The following is a 23,377-nucleotide window of genomic DNA, read 5'->3' as shown; positions in this document are numbered from 1 at the left end:
GGAAAAATTTTTTTGTTATATATATATATTCTTATTATACTTTAAGTTCTAGGGTACATGTGCACAACGTGCAGGTTTGTTACACATGTATTCATGTGCTATGTTGGTGTGCTGTACGCATTAACTCATCATTTACATTAGGTAGATCTCCTAATGCTATCCCTCCCCCAGCCCCCCACCCCACAACAGGCCCCGGTGTATGATGTTCCCCTTCCTCTGTCCATGTGTTCTCATTGTTCAATTCCCACCTATGAGTGAGATCATGCAGTGTTTGGTTTTTTGTCCTTGCGATAGTTTGCTGAGATTGATGGTTTCCAGCTTCATCCATGTCCCTACAAAGGACATGAGCTCATCATTTTTTATGGCTGCACAGTATTCCATGGTGTATATGTGCCATATTTTCTTAATCCAGTCTATCATTGATGGACATTTGGGTTGGTTCCAAGTCTTTGCTATTGTGAATAGTGCCACAATAAACATATGTGTGCATGTGTCTTTATAGCAGCATGATTTATAATCCTTTGGGTATATACCCAGTAATGGGATGGCTGGGTCAAATGGTATTCCTAGTTCTAGATCCCTGAGGAATAGCCACACTGCAGAAAATATTTTAGTACCTTGAGAGAGTAGATATTACCTGTTACTTTAAATTATATTGTCAAAGTAGAACAAATAACCCACTAAATATTATTTTACTTTTCAGTGATGCTATACCATTTTAGAAAATACTTGATTTAGTGCAAAATTTAGATGTGACTCTTTGAATACGGGCTAACGATAGACTATCCTTTTTGTTTCTAAAATATTTTTGGCAAGGAATGCACCAAAATTTCTAAAGGAAATTCTAGAAAGAATATTAAAATTAATCTGCGGATATTACAGACAATTCTGGTTTACAACGTGAAATTGCTGCAGATGAATACTGTAGACTTACGTGTATAACATCAAGTACTAAGAGTGAAACTGTCAACTTAATTAGATTGGTAGAGTGAGATTGGAGAGTAAGTCTGTATATGTAAACAACATTTTGTTTTTTAGAGATGGAGTATCGCTTTTGATGCTCAGGCTGGTCTTGAACTCACGGCTTCATAAAACAATGTCCCTCAGAAATATGATAAAGCCTGCATTTGTTACTGTGACAAAGTATTCCTTGACTTTGAAGCTAATTATATACTTACATGCTTCAAAATGAATACAGTTGGTGGCTTTACTCACAAAGTTTATCTACTGGTAAAGAGAGCAAATTAATTTTAAATAGCTATGACCCTCTAGCCAAAATCTATTTCAAGTTTCTGGGAGGAAGGGAAGTTGAGTGCCCTAGTTTGGCCTGACATACTTTCCTCTCTATTTTGAGAATTTGAATGTAAACTACCCCACCTCCCCTACAAACACCACCATTAAAAAAAAAAATTAAAACAATCAACTCTGAGTGTCTGAGTATCTTTGTATCAGTAGAAGCTCTAGAAAAAATTATGTCCCTGTTTTCACCAACGCTTTGACCTTGTCAGTAAAATTCCACTGTCTTTAAAATGGGATCCATACTTTATAAATTGTTTAAGTAAGAACAAATAAGTGAAATGACTGGCTGATATTGTACATAGTATGTCCTTTAAAAGTTTAAATTTCCGTTCTGTTCACATTTCAACAAATACTTGAGCACATCTTTGATCCACTCAATAGCAAGAACTTTCAGATCTATGGTAGGTTACAATGTACACATCTCCACACATCAGCTATGGGTACTCTCCTGTACAGTACTATACAGTACAGTTACTGCTCTCACTGACTCTGGACATAGTCTCTCTCCTTTTATGGGATACTGAAGTTCAAAAAAGTAAAGTGGCCTCACCGTGGTCCCACAGATGATGAAGAACTGAGACTCAAATCCAGGCCTCCTGACTGCTAGTCCTAAAGCTGCCTACTTGATCCACATATTCAGGAATGAACATCTGATTTAGGCTATGATTTTCTCACACCAGCAATTGACAATTAAGGATCCCACTGTATACAAAAGGAAAAAAATAGAGTTTGAATAGATATATATAGCCTCCAGAATTTTTTTTAAATGTCAGCCACTCCCTTCTATGAAAAGCAGTGTTTTAAGATATAATTAGTATTCTGAGCATAGAGTGATGGTAAACATTATGTTTTGTATTATCATGAGATGGCAAAATTACCCACTCTCAAAGGACCAGCTGCTGCAGGGCAGCTGGCACCCATGATGCCTACATTCTCAAAACTATTTTAATTGGTAGTTTCCCTTTTTTTTTTTTTTGTCAATCAGAGAGGAAATGTATGTGTAAGTCTATTAAAGCCATAGCATCTGTTATGATGAAATGACATTGCCGAATCTTAGGAAGTGAAATATTCCATCTCAAGATTTTGAGACTGCTCTGTGTTCTTACTGAGGCAAGAGTTCCTATAACTAAACAGGTATAGAAAAGTTATGCACAAAAACAGATACAAAATTCTTCCCATACTTTTCATATAATATTATCATTGTAGTCATCATTTTGAATTGTTATACACAACATACATGAAACTATTCATCACATTAGATGTATGTGGTCCTAAGAGGGAAAAGCTCAAATTTTGAAATAGGAAGACCTGAAATCAAATCCAATCTCTGCTCAAATTGCTGACAGCTTTAAGCAGAGGACTTAATCACTTGGAAGTCTTCTCATTTCTATAATGTAGATAATAAGTTTTATTCCACAAAGTTATAGGGAGTATCCAATAGTTGAGAATATTATAAATCAACAAATATTGCACTGTTATCAATAACAAACATTTATTAGGTGTTCATTACATAAGAGAGTATGTACTAAGTGCTTATATGTGCTTTATCTCATTTAATCTTCCCCAAAAGGCTTCCTGATAGATATTACTATTATATCCAATTTACAGATGAGAATATAATAAGGCTTAGAGAGGCTAAGGAAATTAACTATGGTTACAAACTTAGGAAATGGAGGGCCCAATCATTGAACTTAGTCTTATTCTTTCACACATTCAACAAATATTTGCTAAGGAAAGATCCCCTGAACAAAACGGGACACTGTTTGGAAGGAGGAAGTGGGGAATGCAAGTTGAGTAAGCAAACCAACCATGTTCACTGTACCCTGGCCACTGTGTAGTGAATGGGTTGAAAGGTAACAAGAGAGAATCCAAGAAGGCTAGGTGGGCGTTTGTGGAGGTGGTTCACGTGAGAGACAATGTTGATTTCAACCAGGGTGGTAGCAATGAAGATGAAGAAACCTAGATGGACTGAGGCTATACTTGCAGGTAGAACTGACTGCGTGGTGGTGGGGGAAAAGAAGCATCAAGCAAAGGAGGCCCCTCATTTTTGACTCTGAGCAACATGGTGATCTGAGATTGGGGACACTAGAATGGATATACAGAGTGAGGGAAAGAAATTTTTGTAATCTCAAGCCCCGTGCTCTTAACCATTATTAATGTTATCACTAATTATTATCATGAAAATAAAATATATTTGGAGTCGATGGCCACATAACTTTAAACTACCTGGAAAGGTTTATGGAAATGCCAAATTATTCCTTTCCATGTGAAAATGAAAAAAAAAAAAGAGGAAAGTTTGATGTAGAATTTGTTGTGGTTCTTAGTTTTCAAAGTAAGCACCTAGGAACAGGATTATCTGAGGTTCTCCTTGAACTTTGTAAATCTGAACTTCAGTATTTATAATATTATAAGATGAATCGAGGTGGAGAGGGGGGTGGGGAAACACTGGAAGATAATTTGCCAGAAAGCTGACAGACTTATTTAATTTATTATTATTATTATTTTCTTTTTTTGAGATGGAGTCTCGCTCTGTCTCCCAGGCTGGAGTATAGTGGCGTGATCTCGGCTCACTGCAACCTCCACCCTCGGGATTCAAGCAATTCTCTTTTCTCAGCCTCCCAAGTAGCTGAACTACAGTCACACACCACCATGCCCAGCTAATTTTTGTATTTTTGGTAGAGACGGGGTTTCACCATATTGGTCAGGCTGGTCTCGAACCCCTGACCTCAGGTGATCCTGCCACCTTGGCCTCCCAAAGTGCTGGGATTACAGGCATGAGCCACTGCGCCCAACCTAATAGGTTTATTTTAGATGATTGAGTCAAGTATATTTTTTCTTCTACCTTTTTATATTTTTCAGATATTTGAAAATGATGACTTATTACTTTTATAACTAGTAAATTAAAAATTTGAGAAAATTAGTCTGTAAATAATTGTATTTGTTATGTCTATATAGTTCATGGTGGTAAGTTCTGAGAACCACTCAAATTGTAACTTTCAGTCAAACCAATTAAAATAATGATGTAACTTACAGAGGCCTTAAAATACATGCCCTTCTAACTATGCCATATGTGTAAGCAGTCCCAGTCAAAGTGGACTGGAGTTTAGGATGGGAACTGACCAGTAGTATGGTCAAAAGTGGTTAGGAAGAAGGCTAAGAGGCTTGAGGAGTTTGACATTTTTTAGATTTCCTTCATTTGAGGCATCCTTCCAAATTTAAATATTTTAAAATTTTTTAGATTCTTTACTTTCCCACTTCTTAAGGTCAGATAAACATAATAATATTCTTTAAGAAATCCTGCTAGCCACTTCTGAATCTTGACTCTTTTCCTTCCTTGCAGGGTCAATGATTGTATCTTGCGGGTGAATGAGGTTGATGTGTCAGAGGTTTCCCACAGTAAAGCGGTGGAAGCCCTGAAGGAAGCAGGGTCTATCGTTCGGCTGTATGTGCGTAGAAGACGACCTATTTTGGAGACCGTTGTGGAAATCAAACTGTTCAAAGGCCCTAAAGGTAATCAAAATATAAATGACTCACAGACACTAGTGACAAACCATCTGACTGAAGTTTATGCCACGATAGTCGTATGATGAACTCTTTAACCTCTGACATTCAGTGCTTACCAAGAGATTTTAAATCCTACAGTAGTGGTTACAAAGGGTAAAGGAAACCAGTACTCTAAATATGAACTCAGTTAAGAAGGAAAGAATAGATTTATGTAGAAACATCCTTAAAAACAAAAATATTAACAGTCATCTATATTTTTCTATAAATTTTTAATCTTACTGGGTCATGATAACTTAGCTAGCATATTAATACTAACTTTTCAGATACAAATGGTAAATCCTCTCATTTAGCAAAATAGTAATATAAAAATTAAAATAATCTGTACTAATATAACAATTATATTTTTATAATGTTGTGATATGTTTAAAGTTTGGTTATATTCTTATGTGTTGTACCCAATATTACATGACATTTTATGCTTGCAGTAGCCAAAATAAGTTAAAATTTATATTTTTGAAATGTTCTCGTATCTCTTGAAATTATTATAGTTACTCTGTGGAGTTGCAGAAACAGATGAATTACCACCCTAATTTTTGTTTGCTTGTTTTTTGTTTTGTTTTGTTTTGAGGCAGGGTCTCACTCTGTTGCCCAGGCTAGAGTGCAGTGGCAGGATCATGACTCATTGAAGCCTCAAGCTCCTGGGCTCAAGTGATCCTCCCATCTCAGCCTCTCAAATAGCTGGGACTACAGGCATGCACTAGTGCATGTGGTTATTATTATTGTTATTATTATTATTATTATTTTGTTTGTTTTTTGGTAGAGACAGACCCTTGCTTTGTTGCCCAGGCTGGTCTTGAACTCCTGGTCATAAGTAATCCTCCTGCTTTGGCCTCCCAAAGTGTTGGGATTACAGGTGAGAGCCACTGTACCTGGCCCATACTAATTTTTAAGAATAATCCTTTGAACTCTGTTCTTCAGAATGATGACATTAAGTAGTAACTTAATAGTATTTAATATTTTGGAAAAAATCTAATAATTAGCTTAACATTATTTAAATATTTTAGATGATTATGACCAAATAATCACTGTACTCTTTGAGTAAATCATTTCTCATTTTTTTAAAATCTATTTAATCTCTAATGCTATATGAGATTGAAAAAATAAGCCTACCATCTCTTCTAGGAGGCAGTAGTGGGTGGTATTTAAGATCTCAGGACTGAGTTTAAAAGCCTGGTTCAACCACTTTCTAGCAGAGTCATCTTAGTTGGGCCTGCTCCCTCATTATTAAATGGAGATCATAATGGTAGCATCAATCCATAGGGTTTATGAGGATTAAGCATTTAGCCAATAGCTGGCACATGGTAAGCAATAGAGCCTGGTGGTTAAGATGCAGACTCTACAGCCCAAAGTTTCTAGATTAGTACCTTGGCTCTGCAGCTCACTAGCTGTTTGGCCTTGAGCAAATTGCTTAACCTCTCTGGGCCATATTTTCTCATCTACAAAGTGCAAATAAGAATAGTACTTGCTCCTAGAGATGTTGTGAGGATTAGATGAGTTGATTCACAAAAAGTATTTAGAATAAGGCCTGGCACAAACTGACCGACCAACAAAATTAGCTACATATGCATGTTATCTGTACTATTATTTACTACATATGGTTTTAAACTTTGTAACAATTGTTTGGTAATGTAATGAAAATATTCAGAGATTCCTCATGGGTCAAATTCAAATGTGTTAAAATCATAGAACTAAATCTGAGTAAAAAGAAAAAAAAGTGAAGCATTTTCATGCCACAGTCTCTAGTGGTATGAAAGACTTTCAACCCTCACATTTACTAAAATCATATTGCAAGGAGCTTTAAAGCCAAACAAAATGGCCATACCCATTATTTCTATTAAAAATATATATATAATATGTAGCTATTTCTGTAATTCAATTAACTGTAATTATTCAGCATAGCCCTAAGACAAATACTAATTTTAACCACTCAGCAAAGAAAGTAACATCATGCATTTATAGACCTTCTGCTAGCTGAGCAGCTGGAGGTCATCCAGAGCACTTAAAGGCTATAGATGACTAAAACTTAATTTTACCAAGAACACATATTTTAGATCTTTATTTTTGACACTGGGGCTCCAGCTCGTTTACTTCATGCTGAACTGCTTTCTTCCTTGAGCCCGGAGTGGGGCAGTAATTGCTGTGGGACCTGGAATGGGGAAATGGGGAGAAGTGAGTATTAATCAACTCGGTATACCTAGGCAATAACCCAATTAAAGTATACAGTGTATGGGAGATGGGGTTACAAGTGAGCTTGGTCTACTGAGATGAGGAGAACCAGATAACTGTTGGAAATAACTTTGCATCCCTAAAAAGCAGGCTCTTGCGAAATTCCTGTAGAGAGAGGTGAAACTATTGGGCCTGTTGCGGTTATGCTGAGTCAGTCATACTTCTTTCTACTGTCGCTGTCCAGAGGTCACTGTTGGAGATTTGTTTCTCTATATAAAGCTTATTGATTTACAGAAAAACTATTTTAGTCATTGTTTAAATTCCTCATCCCTCTCCTAGTACCATAAACACAGCAAGTGCTGAATCTGAGTAAGTTGAATACTTAAACTGGATTTTACACTAACTCTGATGATACCTCGTGGTCTTAACTTTACTTGGCACCTTATAATTCTTCATTTTTGAATTACAATATGTGTAAAGGGAATTCCTACCAATGTTTAACTCATACAGTGGAAACTCTTATGCACCCTGGAGTGAAGATAAATGAGATGTCGTCTCTGTCCTCAGAAAGTTTAAATGGGAGAGATGCACTTGAAGTCAACTACCTTTAATGCAACAGAAAATGAACTCAGCTCTATAATGGAGCCTGAGCCATGATTTCACTGGAACAAAGTGGAAGATGTGATTCGTCATAACTAGGAGAGACAAAATGGTCCAGAGGATTTAAAATTTTCAGCAAACTAACGCCGTAACAGAAAACCAAACACCACATGGTCTCAGTCGTGGGAGTTGAACAATGAGAACACATGGACACAGGGAGGGGAACTTTACACACCAGGGCCTGTTCCGGGGTTGTGGGGAAGGGGAGGGATAGCATTAGGACAAATACCTAATGCACACGGGGCTTAAAACCTAGATGACTGGTTGATAGGTGCAGCAAACCACCATGGTACATGTATATCTATGTAACAAACCTGCACATTCTGTACATGTATTCCAGAACTTTAAAAGAAAAAAAAAACTTAACATGTGCATAGTTTATCTGACCTTCCTTGAGCACATGGGTACAATACAGTAAGCATCAAAAATCTAGCCAACTGAGCTAACTGGATTGAATTATGTATATATAATACAGAGTTATCTAGATATACATTAATGTAGTCCTTCAATGATTCAACAAATACATATTGTTTAGTATGTACCTGGCACAGATCCAGACAATAGAGATTCACAAAGAAAATTCAGATAATTCTTGCTCTCAAGGAGATGATAGCCTGGTGGGGAAAACACCTATAATATAAATTGGGAAAAGTACTAGGAATAAATGTAACAGATTGTTAAGGGGGTGCCAATTAAACAGTGGGTCAAAGGAGACTTCTGTAAGCAAGTGTCACTTAAGCTAAGCTTTGAAATATAAATTAAAACAGACATTTAGCCAGGTAAAGAATGGGGTCTCGAGAGCATCCCAGATAGAAGTAGAGGCATGTGAGTGTGATGGCTATAGTGTAGGAAAAGATCTTGATAACTTCTAGGAGTCTAATAATATGAAAATTAATTACATGAAATGATATGGCTGAGATGAGCAAGGGCCAGATCATGCTTAGCTTTGTTCACCATATTTGAAGATTTGTGTTTATATTGAAATGCAATGGGAAATTATTGTGATATTTTAAGCATGAGTGACACATGATAAAATATGTAATTTTTAGAAGTTCATTCTGGCTGCTATGAAGCGAATGAATTGAAGAGGGCAGAAGTGAGAGCAGAGATCAGTTAGGGGTTACTTGGAGGAAGGAGAAAAAAGTAAATGGATTTGAGCTATCTTGATGCCATTTATTGGTAAAATAGATGGTGGTGTTTCAAGGATGAGGTTCAGTTTTTTAGTTGGGGTGCCATTTGTGAGGTAGGGAAGATTATGAAGGAATCTCTGAGGACAGAGGGAACCTCTGATGTGTCTGAAAAGGAAATCTCAAGGAAGCAGAACTGGAGAAGGTCTGTCTAAAAACCCTGCCAAATTAACATATTGATTTTTCACTATATTTTGTGAAATATCTGGGTTTGGGAAAATATTTTTAAATTGACTTTTTTACTTTTTATTAATCTTTAATATAAAAAATATGAATATGGCTACTTCAGCTATTTTAAAGAGTTAATGCATTTAATAAATCTATTTTATAGATTTTATAGATTATTAATGCCAAGAATGTTTTCAGTTTGGGGATTGTGTTTGTTTTTGCACAGAATAGAGGATAAACAGATTTATTCCTTTGTATGCTGTAGGTAAAACATTAAGAGATTCTGTGAAACAGTGATTTGTGGCAAATTAAATTTACAGTTTTTCAATTTCGTATTCTGTATTGATTTGGTCTATTGCAAAAATTACTAATTTGAGATAACCTTTGATGTATGTGATTTTGTCTTTATAGCAGAGCTAATCTTCCCAACACTCAGATAGAATCAATCATCTCATTGGTGATTTATAGCCATGTATTTCAGTAATGGATATTTGGGTAATACTCATTCTGACTTAGAATGTCTTTTCTCAAAATAGGTAGAAACCTTGCTAACATCACAGTTATAGATTTGGTCATTGTAAGCACCTGGGGTGTCTGCATGTGGGCAATCAATTGAGAAAAAAATAGGTAATTATATGTAGGAAGAAAGTATTAGGCAAATCCATTTAGGCTTGCCAAGCAACCAAAAATCAAGCAAAGGAAGGAAATCTGAAGTGTGTATGTGGGTTTCCAGGAAATAGATTTACTATAAAAGGCTTCCTAGTGACTTTCGCAAGAACACATTAAATCATAACTTCCAAGGAGCTATTAATATATAATTAAACAAGTACAGAACTGTTTGTTTCTATGGCCTGGGCCAAAGAAGCCTAAAGCTACAGGAGAAATTAGATGACTTCTTTTAAGATGCTCTTGTTGCTTAGGAATCATATAGGTGGTCTAAGGCTAAGTTCTAAAACCAAAAATGTGAAAGCCACAGTTTTATTAATTGATATCCAAAGGTGGTCTTGCTTGTAGCTTTATTTTAGCCACCTTACTCATTAATAAAAACTGAAAGAGTGATTAAATCTAGGTAGTGACAAATTTTAGCAATTCTCCTCCATTATTTTTTAAAATGTTTTTAAACTCTGATATCTCTATAGATACATACTTTTTGCCATTACAGAGCTCTGTATCAGTGTAAACTGAGAATGTAGTAAAGATTGTAAGTTTATGCTTTGTACAGGAAAAATGGTAACTATGAAATGCACAAACTGTAGAAGTTACTATACCAATGAACACTTATAATGTTCATAATTCAGTCATTAAAGAAGACACATATGTAATGGAGAAGTTCCTGGATATCTTCAAGCAGCCATGAGCCTAGAACAAATATATGAACCACTTTATGACTCACTTTCCGCATCTGCAAAATGGTTATATCTAAATATGTAATTCATAGAGTTATTTTCAGGATAAGAATTGTAAATTCTTAATAAATTCTTATAATCTTTTTGCTCTTATTACCATATTTCGCAGAAGGGGAAATAAAGAAAAGTAGCAAAGAACTCATTAATACTAAGGGACTAAAGGATTAGATTGTATTTAATATAATATTTAATATAAAATACTATGAGAGGTTCTTTTTTTTCCTTCAACTTTTAATTTAAGTTCAGAGGTATATGTGCAGGATGTGCAGGTTTGTTACATAGGTAAATGTGTGCCATGGTGGTTGGCTACACAGATCATCCCATCACCTAGGTATTAAGCCCAGCATCCAACAGCTATTCTTCCTAGTACCTGATGCTCTCCCTTCCTCCTGCTTCCCCTCCAACAGGCCCCAGTGTGTGTTGTTTCCTTCCATGTGTCCGTGTATTCTCATTGCTCAGCTGCCACTTGTAAGTGAGAACATGCTGTATCTGGCTTTCTGTTCCTGCATTAGTTTGCTGATGATAATGGCTTCCAATTCCATCTATGTCTCTGCAAAGGACATGATCTCCTTCCTTTTTTATGGCTGCATAGTATTCCATGGTGTATATATACCACATTTATTTATCCAGTCTGTCATTTGATGGGCATTTATTTTCATTCCATGTCTTTGCTATTGTGAATAGTGCTGCAATGAAAAGACACCTGCATGTATCTTTATAATAGAATGATTTATATTTCTTTGGGTATATACCCTGTGGTGGGATTGCTGAGTCAAATGGTACATCTGCCTTTAGGTCTTTGAGGACTATCTTCCACAGTGGCTAAACTAATTTATGTTCCTACCAACAATGTAAAAGCATTCCATTTCCACACTGTCTTCCACAGTGGTTAAACTCATTTACACTCCCACCAACAGTGTAAAAGCATTCCATTTTCTCCACAACCTTGCCTGCATCTGTTGTCTTTTTTTTTTTTTTTTTGACTTTTTAATAATAGCCATTCTAGCTGGTGTGAGATGGTATCTCATTGTGGTTTTAATTTGCATTTCTCTGATGATCAGTGACGTTGAGCTTTTTTTCATATGTTCGTTGGCTGCATGTATGTCTTCTTTTGAGAAGGTTCTATTCATGTCCTTTGCCCACTTTTTAATGGGGTTGTTTTTTTTCTTGTAAATGTGTTTAAGTTCTTTGTAGATTCTGGATATTAGACCTTTGTCAGATGGATAGATTAAAAAAATTGGGGGGAGGTCCTTTAAAAGCACTAGAATATTTGTTGAATTAATGAATTGACTATTTATTAAAAGCTTTTAATATTTAGCGATTCCAGATAGAACCAATATATATTTGGCTTATGCATGCATGTATGCATATATATAATATGTAAATATATTTATGTTATGTGTATATGCACATATATGTTATGTACAGCTGTATTTTTTCTTTAGCTCTATATAAATTTGTTTCTAACAGGTTTGAGTTATGATGTGTCATATAACTCTATGCTTTATGAAAATGCATATATATGTTTAGGATTTTTCTTTGGTTTTCCCAGTTTGGGCATCTGTGTCAGGGTATGCCATGTGCAGAAATAGCTCCAAGTATATTAAAACTTAGCCTTATGATATCTCCTTAGCACCAGGTTCCATCACTCGCCCCTCACCCATATGACCTACTCCTGCTTTTGACCTCTCCATTTATTCAAACGATTGTCTTAGTCACCCACAGTAAAAGGCCTTGGACGTCCTTTTTTTCCTTTTGATTCTCTCTTCTTTGCTGCTTTATTAAATCAGGCATCATACCTTTTGGAAGCCACTTACAAAATATTAATCCTCTCTTTAAAATCTCTACTGCCATTATTATGGCGTTCCTGTCTTCTTTTCTTTTTCTTTTTTTTTATATTATACTTTAAGTTTTAGGGTACATGTGCACAATGTGCAGGTTAGTTACATATGTATACATGTGCCATGTTGGTGTGCTGCACCCAGTAACTCGTCATTTAACATTAGGTGTATCTCCTAATGCTATCCCTCCCCCCTCCCCCACCCCACAACAGGTCCCGGTGTATGATGTTCCCCTTCCTGTATCCATGTGTTCTCATTGTTCAGTTCCCACCTATGACTGAGAACATGCAGTGTTTGGTATTTTGTCCTTGTGATAGTTTGCTGAGAATGATGGTTTCCAGCTTCATCCATGTCCCTACAAAGGACATGAACTCATCATTTTTGATGGCTGCATAGTATTCCGTGGTGTATGTGTGCCATATTTTCTTAATCCAGTCTATCATTGTTGGACATTTGGGTTGGTTCCAAATCTTTGCTATTGTGAATAGTGCCACAATAAACATACGTGTGCATGTGTCTTTCTAGCAACACAATTTATAATCCTTTGGGTATATACCCAGTAATGGGATTGCTGGGTCAAATGGTATTTCTAGTTCTAGATCCCTGAGGAATCACCACACTGACTTCCACAATGGTTGAACTAGTTTACAGTCCCACCAACAGTGTAAAAGTGTTCCTATTTCTCCACATCCTCTCCAGCACCCGTTATTTCCTGACTTTTTAATGATCGCCATTCTAAGTGGTGTGAGATGGTATCTCACTGTGATTTTGATTTGCATTTCTCTGATGGCCAGCGATGATGAGCATTTTTTCATGTGTCTTTTGGCTGCATAAATGTCTTCTCAATCCTAAGCCAAAAGAACAAAGCTGGAGGCATCTTGCTACCTGGCTTCAAACTATACTACAAGGCTACAGTAACCAAAACAGCATGGTACTGGTACCAAAACAGAGATGTAGACCAATGCAACAGAACAGAGCCCTCAGAAATAATGCCGCATATCTACAACCATCTGATCCTTGACAAACCTGACAAAAACAAGAAATGGGGAAACTATTCCCTGTTTAATAAATGGTGCTGGGAAAACTGGCTAGCCATGTGTAGAAAGCTGAAACTGGATCCCTTCCTTACACCTTACACAAAAATTAATTCAAGATGGATTAAAGACTTAAATGTTAGACCTAAAACCATACAAACCCTAGAAGAAAACCTAGGCAATACCATTCAGGACATAGGCATGGGCAAGGACTTCATGTCTAAACCACCAAAAGCAATGGCAACAAAAGTCAAAATTGACAAATGGGATCTCATTAAACTAAAGAGCTTCTGCACAGCAAAAGAAACTACCATCAGAGTAAACAGGCAACCTACAGAATGGGAGAAAAATTTTGCAATCTACTCATCTGACAAAAGGCTAATATCCAGAATCTACAATGAACTCCAACAAATTTACAAGAAAAAAACAACCCCATCAACAAGTGGGCGATGGATATGAACAGACACTTCTCAAAAGAAGACATTTATGCAGGCTGTCTTCTTGATATCTTATCTGGCATACTATAATAGGCTTCATTGCTGGTCCCTCCCTTCCATACCAACACATATCTTCTATACCAATCTTCCAAAAATTCAAAACTGTTCATGATTCTCCCCTGGTAAAAAAAAAAAAAAAAAGTCTCCAGTAGTTTTTCATTGCCAGTAAGTAGCATTTTAGGCACTCTATGATCTCTTTCTCCTCCAGTCACAAAACTTGGTTTCAGTCTTCTCTTCTTCATTGTCCCATTCACATATCTCCTGATGCAGGTGAGCTGCCCTGTGTACCATTTCTTAAACATATGCCATATTTTCCTGCCTCTAAGCCTTTGTTCATTTCATTCCCAACTTTGAATGTCTTCTCTTACTATTGTGACCACTATCTGCTGACATCATATCCATCCCCCAAGAGCCAGTTCAGTGTTAACTTCTCCATAAAGCTATCACTAATTGATGCAATCAGAAGCAATCTTTCATTTCTAACAACTTCTGATGTGCTTTATTTCTTCCTTTTTTGTTCATTCTTTTATTATCAGGCCAAGTAACCCATAGGGCATGAAAAGGATGAATATCAACAACCCAAATTAAGGAGATAAAGAAACTGCTAATTCTAACCCTAAGTCATTAATGTAATGATGTCTATCCTGGCCAATGCTAAATTTGAAGCATTAAGTGATACTTAAAAGGAAAGTACAAGCTCCAGTCTGTGACCCAGTTCTGGGTAGTAAATGGGAAGAATTGGGGCAGAGATGAGTGGGGAGTGCAAGGTAGATCATAACCATCAAAGCAATGTGGCAAGGGGAAAAGGAATGGCTCAGATGGAAGCTGAACAATTTTTCAACTGCGAAGAGTCCGTATGAGTGAAGCCCATGTTTTGGCACCTTACCTTTTTTCACTCCTTACAGAAATTGTATGTACAAGAAATTGGAGGCATCTGGCACATTGCTTACCAGTCCACTTAATCAAAAAACAATTTCTAGATTTTTTATTTTTACTTTATTGTATAACTTATGTGACAAATTTCATGTCCAGCTTATCTAAATATCAACTTGACTTGCATCTGATATTATAGACGAGAATTTATTAAATATCTAACTTAAATAAATTTTACAAGCTTTTCTATTTATCATACTCATTTCCTTTATCAGATCTGTTCTTACTCCTCCATCTGCTCCTGGTTTTTGTTTTTTTTTTCTGATGCCCATATGGCCAAAGTGAACTATCTAGTCTTGATGTGAGGAAGTCATCTGAAAATTTCCTGACATTAGTCATTTGGCTAATTGATAGGCCTAGAGCTGTCTTATTGAGAATGAACACTAAATGAATTAAAATTTTAATTGAAAATTAAATGCACTGTTCTTAACACTTAGTACCGAGACTGTCTGCACCAAAATTCTTCTTTTTTCCCTGACCTGTCCATGGATAGCTTTGTCAATAGTGTGTGTGTGTGTGTGTTTTTTCTTTAACAAGTTGGATTTTCTATCTTGTAACCATAATAACTTGGAGATGTTTAGGTTAGCAAAGGTATTAGTTATCTGAAATTCAGCAGTTCATGACCGAGCATTTTACCAGACCACTGGTAGAAACTAAAAACAAAGTTTGTACAACTGGTTTGATTACTGGCACCCAACCGTTTACTGTATCAGGGGACCTCATGCATTTTCTTATTTCTTGCCATGGAGTAAATTACTATGTTTATTCATTTTCTAATACATGTGCAAAAATGTCTCTGAATACAGGAAACAGTTTACTTTTTATTCAGGCTCATGTCCTGGGATCAAGTTCCTAGTGGTAGGTGGACCTGTTTTGGGTGAAAGGCCATGCTGGAACAATGATTTGTTCAATAAGCACGAATAGCAAATTTATTTGGCATGAGTTCTCAAAACACTACATTTTCCTTTTAGTGCTAATTTTTAAAATCCTTTTGAATTACCACAATGGTTCCCTGGGGTACACAAGGAAATTTACTTGAGTATATATATAGTGCAACCTTCTATTGGAATAAAATATATGGAATAAGAAAGAAAATGGTGAACTATTTGTCTTAAACCAGGGAAGCAGTCTTCTTAGAAATAAATTGTAGCTAAATTACCGCTCTCCTGTCTACCAGAGAGCAAATCTTTTATTATTATTATTATTATTATTATTATTATTATTATTAAATGAAGGACACCATATTTGATAAATTCACCTTGTTCCCAGGTACTTTTCCTGTAGAATTTCTTGTGCATGCACATTGTTAATTTCAGATTATTTCTGGATATAAGACATATGCTTGTGAATTGGGAGGCTCTTTCTCTAAGCTAATATTTGGTCAATATTCATAATGATGTCTGTAAACAAGCTCTCTCCTAAGATTGTGTAGCAAATCATTTATCATGAAAGAACAAACTACAAATATTGCCACTGTAATTCCCACTGTTCTGTATAATACAACATTATGAGAGAATTAATCACATGATTACGTTTGCTAAATCTTTTTGGAAATTAATGAATGATGCCACTCCTGTCATGTGCCCTTTGGGGATAACATGGCCACTGTTTCTTTTCATAGTTTTCTTATTTGCTGTTTAAAGCTGATCTATAATTTTTTAACAGAATATATGATCAATGGCTCCTTGAACAAATTTTTGAAGTCAAAATTATTTTTACAATGAAAATGTCAGATTTAAATAATTGCACTGTACTAAATGTACTTTTGGTTTTTCAACATTTAAAGTTTTATCATTCACACAACAAGCCCTGTGAAAAGCTGTGAATAGTTACTCAAGGTAAATATTTACCTACATGGAATTGTTTGTAAGCTTTAAAAAAAATGTTGCTGTGGTAAATACAACTATAAATTTTTTAAATTTATGGCCAGCAGCAAAGCAATTTGATGAAAAGACTGGGATTTGGAGCTAGGACCTAAGTTGAAATCCTTGCTTAACTTAAATAAGCATTAGAGATATTGGGTATGTATCGGCATCTAATTAAATTTTAAGTGTTCTTCTTTTTGTTTACTTTTTTAAAAGGAAATATGCACAGAAAACGATCATCTATTCACTCAATAAATATTTTATTTCAAAAACATATTAGGTCTGGAAGTTGTAATGCTAAATTAAAGGAATGAGAATAAATAAAGAAGTTTTGGCTTTTTTCCCAAGTATCTTCTTAGAAGACTGGCATTTACCTAAACTGAAATAATGCAGTCCTCCTCTGCTGACTGATACTGACTTCATGCTAAATTCTTCATGATCCCTGACTAAATCCATTTTGGTTCCTCAACTCATGGACCAATGTCCGTTAAATTTTTCGCCTTCTATGGAACACTGAGATCCAATACATTAAAACTTGCAGTACTTTCTATTCATGGACCATGACTCCTAATGCCACTAAGCTGTCAGTCAAAAGCCTGTACTACATAGACTTTGTCTCTGAACATAACTCAATTTTAGATAGATACTTTGGGTACTTTATCGCATATAGAAAACTTACTAGGAAAGATAAAATGAAATCTATTTTAATATCTGTAAAGAACACCAGCTTATGCATTTTTGAACATGGACAATTCTATGGGTTATCTAGTTATGAGATCCCACTGAGTTCACTGAAAATTGAAAAATTGCAAAATAAAGGTTGATATTAGGCAAGATTGAGAATTATTAGTCAAGGCTGAAGAAAGAGTGGTTAAGAAAAAAGAAGAGTAAAAATGACACAGGAAACAAACTAGGTACATTTCTGGAAGAATCAGTGCCTTATCGTGGTGAATGAAGGTATATACATATGATTTGTTCAGTATAAGCCATTAGTCACATGAAGCAACAGTTCAATAGTTACTTCCCAGGGACCTAAAAATAGTCATTGAGTTTTTAGTAGTAGTAGAGTCAAAATGAAAATTTTATTCTTCATAGTTCCATTTATTTGAATCAACTGAATGTGGTAGCAGTTTTTAAAATTATAATAATTTTGATGTTCAAGAATTCTAAGATGTCAAATATTCTGCTCTCTCTCGATACACAGATTCACTCATATATTTTCACTCATTACGTTTAATAGCAAAAAGCACACAATTACTTTTGCACCAAACTAATATTTAACAAAGCATTAATTGAACATGCTCTGAAGACAAGACTAAAAATTGGGTATAGAAACATGGTGTGCCCTCAAAGGAAATAGTGGTCACAGTATAGTGTGTAAAATGTGACAGTACTATAAATATATGCCCAGGCTTTTTCTAGGAAACTGTGACCAAGTCTTCAATTTATGCTTTAATACTCTGGAGAGAAAGTTTTCCCATATTAATGGTAACTGTTCACTTGGGAGACTGTGCCCATCACTGGATTTTTTTTTCTATAATTGAGCTGAAAGTAGAATTCCTCTAAAATTTTCCATTAATCTTGTTTTTGCTTTCTACGGCTACAGCGGACAACTCTTCACAAGAGAGCCCTTCAGACATTTGTAGGCCACTGTCAAGTCTCCTTTCAGGACTCTTTCCTTTAGATTAAGACCCCCAGTTCATTAACCATTCTTGATTCATCATCATTTTTAATCCCTTTATTTTGCTGTAGAGAAATTTTCTCTACAAATTTCTATAAATTTTGGCAGTATCCCACCTAAGTAACAATACACAGAATTGGATATACAGATCCCTTTGTGTGCTTGTAAGCACAGACCATAGTGAGTGAATTTTGTGCACGTGAGCTCCATACTCTACTTCTGTTATTGTAGTATAAAATTGTGTTAGCTTTGTTTTTAAGAATCTTTTTGTTGGTTCATGTCAAGAAAAAGACAATTGAATATTATTTCATATGAAGTTTTGGCTATCAGATCTATCACATTTTATTTTAGAATAATTTTGTATTTGTAAACTTATACACTTGCTTTATCTCTATTGAATGTAATATTGTTGGACTGCACCTAGCATCTGGACCTATTGATATCAATCTCAGTAGTGACTCAGCAATTCCTTATATTCACCACCCTTTCCTCATCTATCAATTATAGGTAACCTGAAGGTAAACAAATTGGATTATCAGAAATAAGATGGAATTTGGCAAGTGCATATGTTACCCAGCACATATAGATATACAAGTGAATACCACAGGTATAAGGAAGGGCTGGTTATAAAAATAATGGAAAGATAAACATAAAAATAATGTCCTTAGGGAAAGTTTTTTATGAAACACAATGTGCATACTACTAAAGAACTGTTTTCCAGATTATGAGAACAGGTTATTTTCTCCTTCAGTAACTCACAAAATGAGTAAAACTTCGGGACAATTAGCAACCAAAACCATTAGAAAATTTTGCCTACAGTGACAAAAGAAGCAGTGAAGCACAACTTAATGCAATACACATAAAAACCTGTGACTAAAAGAAGGAAATTGTAGCAGAAAGGCTTAGAGAGGCTCAGACGCTACCCGACTCCCATTTCCCTCCTGAGATTGTACTGGTGATTGACAAAATCCTAAGACTTCTCACTGATACCATTAAATCCAGAGAAGAGCACACTGAGCTAGTAGGCTTATCTTTTTCAAAGAGTAGTTGAAACTTGTGATTGAGAAAGTCTAAAGGGGGTAAAGTGAGTAGCTATGCTGATATTCTCTGGTGGAAATAAATGTTCTCTAGCCACACTCCAAATTAGAGAAATTTCTCCAATTAGATGCAACTTGGTGTAGGACATTTAACAAAATCTCAAAAGCTAACAGAATTGGGGTCTTACAAGAAAAATGACACACTTGCCTGTAGCCTCTACTGAGATCTCTTCCAACACCCTTGCCAGCTATTGCTCAGGCACAAAATGTGATGAGAACACAAAATAGCCAGACCTCCACTCCCACCGTAACTTGGTGTGGGAAAACAAAATGATTCTAGGCACAAAGGACAAAGGTAAACCAGTCACATGCGTTATATCAGAGCAAATAGAATGCCCAGTTGAGCTGCCCAATCATGAGCAGGATGAAAGAATTTAGTAACTCTGTAAGAATACCGCCATCAAAACCAGAAAGAAGCGTATTATTGTAATCTAATCTATTAAGCACCTGGTATGTATTAGGCGGTGTTCTAATGTTTTATGCATACATATTCTAGTCCTTTTAAGAAACCCTATAGGTATTGTTATTTTATGTACAGTTTGGAGGTTTAATAACTTGCCTAAAATCATACAAATGATGACAGAGCCAGGACACAAATCACTGGTATCTGGCTCCAGAGCTCATGCTATTAACCCTGTGTGATCTTGGTCTTCATAACCTCTAAAAAAAAAGAAGAAGAAAATAAGGAAGAGAGGGAGGGAGCAAAGGAAGGAGACAAAGAGTTTAACCTATAGTTCAAGGGGCAGAAGGGAATTAATTGCTCATGATTTATGCTGTAGGAAAACTTAAAATAAATTCAATTAAAAAGTGCTGAAATACAAAAAATAAAGGTAGAAAATGGGGTGAAAAGAAAGATTGAAGCCCAGGGAACCCAATAAAGGGCCTAAATAATACCATTACAGAACTTATGAATATGTTACAAATAGGAAGAAAAAATAGATGTCACTGAAAATAGCAACAAAGAGCAAAGCTTGAGATAATTATGATGAGAACAGACTTCACAAAAATTAAAAAAAGAAGAGAGAAAAACTTTAAAGCTATACCAAACAGGAGCTATAGAGCTTCAAGAAAATGAGCTAGTGGCCCAAGGAGTATTAATTTAGTCAAGCATTCAAAAAATATATCACTCTTTCAGAGAAACAACATACACTGGGGCCTACTTGAGAGTGGAGGGTTTGGGGAGGAAGAGAGTGAGAAAAGATAACTATTGAGTACCAGGCTTAGCACCTGGGTGAAGAAATAATCTGTACAACAAACCCTTGTGACCCGAGTTTACGTATATAACAAACCTGCACACGTACCTCAGAACCTAAAATAAAAAATTAAATTAAAAATCCAAAAAACATATCACTCTTTCCTAAAATATGCCCTTCATCAAAACTGTTATTTATATCATTTTAGATGTAAATCTGATGATGAATTGAAAGGAAGAAAAAATATATTTATGATGATAAATCAAAGGAAATAATTTAAAAATTATTTTAAGCAATAAATTTTTAAAATTTATTTATTTAATTAATTTATTTAAGCAATAAATTTAATTAATAAATTGCTTAATTTATAATTAATTAATAAATTGCTTAAATAAATTTAAGCAATAAATTTTTAATTAATTTATTTAAGCAATAAATAAGATGGCCAAGTTTAAAATCAGAATATAGAAATCAATAGCATATACATATATGTCCATATATAAGCAGTAGTCAACTAAAAAATATAATGACAGAAAGTATATCATTTACAATACCCCAAAATATCTTAAGAATACATTTTTAAAAGCCCAGAATGCATTAGCTATTTTTCCTGTTGCTCTCCCTCCCTGCACCTCACCCCCTACAGGCCCCGGTGTGTGTTGTTTTTCCCCATGTGTCCATGTGTTCTCATTGTTCAGCTCCCACTTATAAGTGAGAACATGTGGTGTTTGGTTTTCTGATCCTGCTTTAGTTTGCTGAGGATAATGGCTCCAATTCCATCCATGCCCCTCTAAAGGACATGATCTCATTCCTTTTTATGGTTGCATAGTATTCCATGGCACACATTTACCTATGTAACAAACCTGCACACCCTGCACATGTACCCTGGAACTTAAAAAGAAGAGAATAAACTTGGTAAACATTTGGGATCTATATGAAGGTAACTTTCAAATGCTACCAAGGGACATATAATAAAGGAATACCATAATGTACCATTGGAAAAGAAGAGCAACATCAAAAAATTTCAATTTTTACTTTTATACTAAAAATTTTAAATAAAAATAACAAAAATTTTATGCAAGAAAATCTGATTTTTAAATTTAAATGAAAAATTAATGAGCAATAATAGCAAGGAAAATTTATAAAAAGAACAATAATGAGAGATCCAAGCTTACCATTTATTAAGACATCATACAAAGTTTTAATAACTAAAATAAAAATTAAGATATATCAAAGTTAAAGACTATAGATTCTGAAAATAGACAAGACACATAAAGGAATTTAGTTTATAATATAGTTGGCAATTTGATTAAGTGGGAAAAAATGGATTGTTCAATAACTTATATTGGGAAAACTGGACATCTATCTTTAAAAAACAGTTGTGTCCCTTTTTCACAACCTACATCTATACAAGTCTGTTTTCATGCTGCTGATAAAGAGATACCTGAGACTGGGCATTTTACAAAAGAAATTGTTTATTGGACTTACAGTTTCACGTGGCTGGGGAGGCCTCACAATCATGGTGGAAGGTGAAAGGCACATCTCACATGGTGGCACACAAGAGAAAAGAGCTTGTACAGAGAAACTCCCAGTTTTAAAACCATCAGATCTCATGAGACTCATTCACTATCACAAGAACAGCACAGGAAAGACCCATCCCCATAATTCAATCACCGCCCACCAGTTTCCTCCCATAACACAAGGGAATTGTGGGAATTACATTTCAAGATGGAATTTGGGTGGGGACAAAGCCAAACCATATCAACATACAAAAAACATTTCTATATTTAAATATAAATGCTTATTTTAAAAATGAAAGCATGCAACTATAAAGGAAATTGGGTAAATTGACCTATATTAAAATTAGGAAATTCTATTCATTAAATGATGTCACTGACAGAGTAAAACAGGAAGACATAGAGTGGAGAAAATATTCCCAGTAAATTTATCATACATTTATATAATGTTCAGCCTTATTCATAATAAAATAATTGCAAGTTAAAAGTACAAGATGCCATTTTTTAACTATCAAATTGCCCATATTCAAAAATTGTGACGATGCACTGTGTTAGGAGGTGTGGTAAACGAGGCTCTTTCTGAGAGCTGAAAGAGGCTGGTGGAGTATAAATTGTTCCATATTCTTGGAGAGCAATACCAAAATATCTTTAACTTTATAACTGCTTAAACCCTTTGGCATAGTGATTCTACTTCTAGGAATTTATCCTATATATGTACCTGCCTATGAGTGAAATGGCAATATTAATTGCAACAGTGTTTCCAATGGCAAAAATCGAACCAAAAAAATCTAAATGACAAAAGAATAGCTACAATAATTTTATTGCATCCATATAGTATACTGTAATGCCATTCAGCTTTTTAAAAATGAGGAGCTGACAGCCCAAAATCTCCTTAAGCCGATAAGCAACTTCAGCAAAGTCTCAGGATACAAAATCAATGTACAAAAATCACAAGCATTCTTATACACCAACAACAGACAAACAGAGAGCCAAATCATGAGTGAACTCCCATTCACAATTGCTTCAAAGAGAATAAAATACCTAGGAATCCAACTTACAAGGGATATGAAGGACCTCTTCAAGGAGAACTACAAACCACTGCTCAAGGAAATAAAAGAGGATACAAACAAATGGAAGAACATTCCATGCTCATGGGTAGGAAGAATCAATATCGTGAAAATGGCCATACTGTCCAAGGTAATTTACATATTCAATGCCATCTCCATCAAGCTACCAATGACTTTCTTCACAGAATTGGAAAAAACTACT

General features: G+C 35.2%; 1 protein-coding gene across 19 annotated transcripts in view; it reads left to right on the top strand.

The window, feature by feature from the left end:
* DLG2 (discs large MAGUK scaffold protein 2) overlaps positions 1–23,377 on the top strand; it is a 2,166,992-nt gene that overhangs the window by 1,558,226 nt on the left and 585,389 nt on the right. For all 19 annotated transcript variants that reach the window (XM_034934113.3, XM_063608698.1, XM_055093779.2 and 16 more), the window contains one exon: positions 4,640–4,809. In XM_034934113.3, the coding sequence (XP_034790004.1) occupies positions 4,640–4,809 (170 nt within the window). The remainder of the gene's footprint in view (positions 1–4,639; positions 4,810–23,377) is intronic.

This window comes from Pan paniscus, chromosome 9 (assembly GCF_029289425.2).
Source record: "Pan paniscus chromosome 9, NHGRI_mPanPan1-v2.0_pri, whole genome shotgun sequence".
Lineage (NCBI taxonomy): Eukaryota > Metazoa > Chordata > Mammalia > Primates > Hominidae > Pan > Pan paniscus.
The sequence above is the reverse complement of the archived record's forward strand: the minus strand, read 5'-3'. Positions and strand labels throughout refer to the sequence as shown.